Consider the following 6,000-nt stretch of genomic DNA (forward strand, 5'->3'; position numbering starts at 1 on the left):
ATAGGGCCTGCTTCTGTGGGCACCCATCCATGCTTGGTGCTGCCTGTGAATCAAGTGCTTTATAATTGGGAAACTGACTTGTCAACTCACTGACTGTCCTCTTGGGTGATGGGGGACAGGGGTGACCTTTCTTTGGGATATCCTGGTGACTGTTGCCTCAGGCCTGCCTGGCTTCAGGGAGACATTGGTGCCCTGCAGTAACTGGGGGCCCCCTTGTCTTTACATTTCAGGCTGTAATTATTAGGGGGATGCCATACTTGTGTGGGATTGATGACTTCTAAGTATGTTTAGATTCCTTTGAACAAATGTATCCAAACCAGCTTCTCTGAGCCATACTGGGTGAAATATAGTTTTAGGCCACACTAGGGCATCCAAACTGTGACCCACAGGTTTCAAGAGCATATATACATTTATTTTGTGTGACATCATGACAGGACATTGTCATTTACAAAGTTCATAATGGATAACTGAGTATTTGAACTTTAAACATTGTGAGAAAAAAAAATCTCATAGTTTTCTTTTCCCAATGTTTTAAAAATATGGCATTGTGTGTGTGTGTGTGTGTGTGTGTGTGTGTGTGTGTGTGTGTGTGTGTGTGTGTGTGTGTGTGTGTGTGTGTGTGTGTGTGTGTGTGTTCAGAGGACAATTTGAGGGATTCAGTTGTCTTTCTACTGTGGAGGTCTTGGGGATTGAACTCAGGCTTTGTAGCAAGGGTCTTAACCCATGGAGCCAGCTCACTGGTCTCGAATGTTTTATGATTTTGTAATGGAATGCATTCATAGCCATTCATATGTCCTGGTCTGCTTTCTGTTGCAGTGAGAAAACACTAACCAAAAGCAACTTGGGGAGGGAAGGGTTTATTTTAGCTTACAGATTACAGTCCACCACGAGGGGAAGTTGGGCCAGGGACCTGGATGTAGGAACCAAATCAGAAACCATGAAGGAACTCTACTTTCTGGCTTGTTCTCCATGCCTTGCTCAGCTTGCTTTCTTGTACAACTCTGGACCACCTGCCCAGGGGTGGCACTGCCCACAGTGGGCTAGGTCCTCCCAGGCCAATCATTGATGATGATGATGAAGATGATGATGATGATGGTGATGAATAAAATGCCCTGCAGGCTTATCTACTGGCCACTCTGACAGAGGCATTTTCTCAATTGAGTTCACTCTTCCCAGAGGACCCTAGCTTGTGTCAAGTTGATAACACACTAGCCAGCATACCATGGATACAGGGGACAGCCTAGCAAGTGATGGAACACTGCTGCTCCAGGATAATGGAGGGGTGTACACAGGAGTGACGGCTGGGGAGTGGGGAGTAGATGGCTCAAGGGAGGCCTCATGTCTGGTCTCAGACCAGCAGGCTGCACACTGAGGTCTCCCCAGGTAGCAGGGAGATCTCTTGGCGACCAGCTTTCCTCCCTTACTGTCAGAGGGGCAGGTAGGTGGACTTACCTCCAGCCAGAGGAGAAGAGCAGCCACCTCCTGGCCTACAGCACGGGTGTTGCGGACAGCGACAGCATAGTGTTGGTATGCCAGGGAGATCCAGTCCACGAACCCTACGTTCACAGGTTGGGACTGTCGGGACTTCAATGCACCCACTAGCTTCCAGATCCAAGTTTCTAGCAAGCCATCCATCTGAGGGTGGGCCACAGGTTGTCAGCCTAGCTGGGAGGGGAGAGGGAGCCCTGTGCTAGTTCCCGGGGTCATTGAGTACTTAGCCCTCTTCTTTCTCAGTTTCAAGGACAATTCTAGATCTTTCTCCCCAACAGAAAGGTCACGGCCTGGGATTCCTCAGCCTAAAGCTGAGGACATTTGGGCTTGAAGAGCTCTTGCCCAGCTGTCTGCCCATCCCTAGCTCCACCCATGTGGTGTCAACCCCATCTCTGACCCCAGATTTTGAAAACACAGTGTGCCCAGACCTTGTCACATTCTCCCCACCTGAGAATCACTGTCTGAATCTTTCCCCACGGTAGCTCTTTCTGAGCCCTAAAATAATGGAAAAGTGTGTGAAAATGAGGTCCAAGAGTTGACTTCAGAATTCTGGTCAGCTCCGCATTGCCTGGGGTCCCACAGGGGCTGTCCTGCCCTCTTCTCCCTTTGGTGGGAGGAACGTGAGATCTGGAGCCCTGCTCTGTGTGTCCCCTGCTTGGGATAACGTGTGGGTGTGTCCACTGTGTTCCCAGAGTGCAGTGTTTGTTTTGTGCCTTGGAGACTAAGCAGAGAAGGCAGGAAGGTGGTCACAGCTGGGTCTAGGGTATTCCAGGCAGTCTTGTAGAGGCAGAAAGGGGGTATAAAGGTGTCTGAAGACTGGAGAAATTTGAGAGAGTTTAAGGTCAAACTACAGGAGGGGAAATGGTAGAGCTCCATCCTCATACCCCACCCCCACCTCACCCCCATTAGCCATCCTCCCATCTTGCTAGGGGAGCTGAGCTGTGTTTATTGAAGAAATGTTTACTGAGAGCCAATATCACAGCTGAACTACTTTGCATGTATATTACTTAACCCCTGTGCCTCCGTTTCTTCATCAGCAGCATGGGAATGTTACCTTCCTTCCAGGATGGTTGTTAAGACCAAAGGAATGAGTGGTGGGTTTAGAGTTTTTAGAACAATTCCAGGAGCCCAGCCAGGCCTCAATATCCTGTTTGTCCAAAGGGCACATTTTGCTATAGGAATCTGCAGCTTTGTGTTGCATTTCAAAACCCAGCTTATTGGTTTGATCATTAATTCGGTTAACAAATGTTTTGGAACACCCAATGTGTGGTGGATATTGGCCTGTCGTGTCAGACAAGAATAGGGCAGAACCTTTCCAGGGAGGAACTTAGAGCAGAGTGGGTCAGAGAAACTGAATGAGAGGGCCCAGGAGCAGGAGGAGCCAGAGGAGCCAGAGGAACCAGAGGGCGCTGGGGCCTGGGAACTCAGGGACCCATTGTTACAGCCTGGGGAAGGGCTGGGCTGTGGCAGGGACAGCCTGCAGGAGGCTCTGATTAAGACTGTGCCTATAGGGAAGGGAAGCTGACCCAGAGAAGAGAATGAGGAAGGGGCATTAGGAAGTGAGCAGAGGACAGGAGGTGACAGAAGAAGGTGACAGGTCAGACGGGCGAGCCAGTTTATTCTCTAGAGCAGGTGAGGTGGGGGTTTCAAGAATATTTTTCATGTCTGGTAATATACTTAGTCATTGGAGTGATTGCCCAACATTCATGAAGCTTTAGGTCCGACCCCAAGCATTGCATAAACCAGACACAGCGACACACAACTATTGTCCTAGCCTTGGAGGTAGAGCCAGGAGGAACAGCAGTTCAAGGTCATCCTTGACTATATGATGAGTTTGTGGCCAGCTCTTCAAACAAATAATTTTCAAGTAGATGACAGAAAATAAATTCCAATTCATTTGTTGTAGGAGATTGACTTCATTGGGAAAGCACCTGCCTTATCCAGAACCCTGAGTTTGAACCTTAGAACCCACATAACAACATAACACTTTTTGATGCAGTGCTGGAGATGGGTCAAGGTTAAGAGTACGTATTCCCTTTGCAGAGGACCTGAGTCCTGCTCCCAGCACCCATGCCTGGAAGCACACAATTACCTATAACTCCAGCTTCAGGGGATCCAGCACCCTCTTCTGGCCTTGGCAGGCACCTACACTCTCATGCACATACACAGAGACATACACATAGGCATAACATTTCCACTACCCTGCTTTCTCCTGGAACTGAGAAAACTGGGAGGTGCTTTACCAAGGCCATGTGTGAGGTTATCATCAGCATTATCAAAATCCAACCCACTAGGAAGAAAGACAGCGAGCAGGAACACACAGAGAATACAGCGCGTCAGCACTTCCTACCGACCACCCGTGGATGATCATGACCAGCGGCTGGGAGGTGTTGAAGCCACACTCTTGCAGTGTTTCTGGGTGCTGGACTCGGAGCTGACAGCCTTGGCGATCACTTTCATTTTTGAAGAGCAGGAATCTGGTCTCTGTCGTCTGTAATGGTTTCCTTATGTCAGTAGCTCCATAACTTCTTCCAAATGGCTCTGGAATACAAAGTCGGGATTGTGGGTTAAGCCTGGCATGTGTTCCATCAACATAGGCCCTAAGACTACCTACAGGTGGTCCAGCTAGTGGTTACTGGGAGGTACTTGGAACCAGCATGAACTCCATCTTTGAGGAGACCAAGGATATTCGTGGTGAGATAGCCAGATGGTAGTGGGGGAACTTGGGAAGACCCTATACAAAGTAAGTGACCTGACCTTCCACCTGGTAAGTAGCCAGCAAGGCACTAGGTGCCTGGCTCCAAGGCTTGAGATCTGTAGGTAAGACCACCAGGCTTGAGACTGGCAGATAGTGAGCCTCACCCCAGATCACACTGCTAGGATGAGGCAGAATCAGGATTTGAACTCAGATCTGTCTCCAACAGAGAAAGGATGTCATTACATGTCACCCTTCCAAGCTCATCCTGTTCTCACTGAAGGTATAATATATAGCATAAACCTTGAGGAGACTCGTTGTGGAGGAATAGATGGAGAGAATCTCAAAAAGGGTGGTGGACTATTCTTGAATGCTAAGCCTGGCCTGGAAGGGTTACCTGGGCTGTGTTTTTGGGATGGGGAGTGGGGCTTTCCAGCTGAGGGGAGAGTATGAAGGATGACTCAGAAGCATGAGAGCTCATGACCAAAGGACACAAAGAGGCTGGGCAGGATAGAGCATGGGTGCCAAAGACCTTGGAGTTTATGTAGTGGGGGTGGGGAGGATAGCTCAGTTGGCAATGTGCTTGCTTTGCATGCCTAAGGACCCAAGTTCAATCCTCAGCACCCACGCATAAAGCCAGGCCCAGCAATGTGTGCTTGGAATCCCGGTTGTTCTGGCTTCATTCCACAGATGTGATAAAATGTCCCAACAAAAGGCAACTTAGGGAAGAAAGGCTTATTTGGTTTACAATTCCAGGCTCCAGTCATCAGTTTGGAGGTGTCAAGACAGAAACTTGAAGCAGCTACACGACAACCAAACGCAGAGAGTGAATGAATGCATGTGTGGCACTCAGTAGCTCCCTCTAATCCAGTCCAAGGCTCCAAACTGTCCACTTTCAGGCTAGATCGTCTCACACCAGTCAAGGTCATCAAGACAGTCCCTCACAGAAATGTCACAGGCCACCCTGACTGATCTAGAGAAGCCCTCACTGAGACTCTCTTCCAGGTTATTCTAGGTTTTGTCAAATTGACAATTAAAATTAACCATCACACAGGTTGACCTCTGACCTCTACACATATGCTGTGGGGTGTGCTCATGCTCGCTAACACACAAATGTGTCCCCTACACACACACACACACACACACACACACACACACACACACACACTATATGTATACATGAAAGAAGAAAATGAGGATGAAATAGGTAGGCATTGCCTGAGGTTGTTACAAAGATTCAATCAGCTTTGTTAAGTGCTCAGAACAATGTCTAACGGGGCCTTAGCACCTAAGTAAGGGTGTATTGTGAAGCTAAGCTCAGATCCAGCCCTGGCATCTGGCACGTCTCATCTGTGAATCTTGTCTTTCTGTGAAAATGTACCCCTGCCGGTCTCCCAGGGCCAGTTCCTGCCTGTGTATATTGACTCTGGATTTACATCTGAGAACATGTTTTAGCCCAGGTGCCCAGGGTCTGCCAGCTGAGCAGGATGGAAAAGAGTTTTCCCATAGAAAGCCCAGGTAGAACCAAGCGAACAGCTCTCCCCGTCTGCCTTTGGATCCCTTTCCTATGTGTACGAGGAGACAGACATGCTGATCACTCCTTCATCTTCTGACTCTGCCTGTTGGTCACCTCTGACACTGAGGTCTGCCTGGGTCTGAGCTGGAGGTAGGTGGGGAAGCAGGGCTTTGCATGTGGCTGCTTTGATGGCCATCCTTACGTTTAAATCTTTGCCCAAATCTAGGTGATCTCTAGTTGATCTTCCTAAGGTCAGTCTTGTTAGTTCTCAGGGATTAGCCCATTTATATCGCTGTAT

General features: G+C 48.8%; 1 protein-coding gene across 1 annotated transcript in view; it reads right to left on the bottom strand.

Moving 5' to 3' along the window:
• Lipc (lipase C, hepatic type) overlaps nt 1-6,000 on the bottom strand; it is a 131,204-nt gene that overhangs the window by 21,368 nt on the left and 103,836 nt on the right. The window contains exons 2-3 of the mRNA XM_036191739.1: nt 3,842-4,032; nt 1,453-1,635 (exon numbers count right to left, since the gene is read on the bottom strand). Coding sequence (XP_036047632.1) covers nt 1,453-1,635; nt 3,842-4,032 — 374 coding nt within the window. The remainder of the gene's footprint in view (nt 1-1,452; nt 1,636-3,841; nt 4,033-6,000) is intronic.

Source organism: Onychomys torridus, chromosome 7, assembly GCF_903995425.1.
Source record: "Onychomys torridus chromosome 7, mOncTor1.1, whole genome shotgun sequence".
Taxonomy (NCBI): domain Eukaryota; kingdom Metazoa; phylum Chordata; class Mammalia; order Rodentia; family Cricetidae; genus Onychomys; species Onychomys torridus.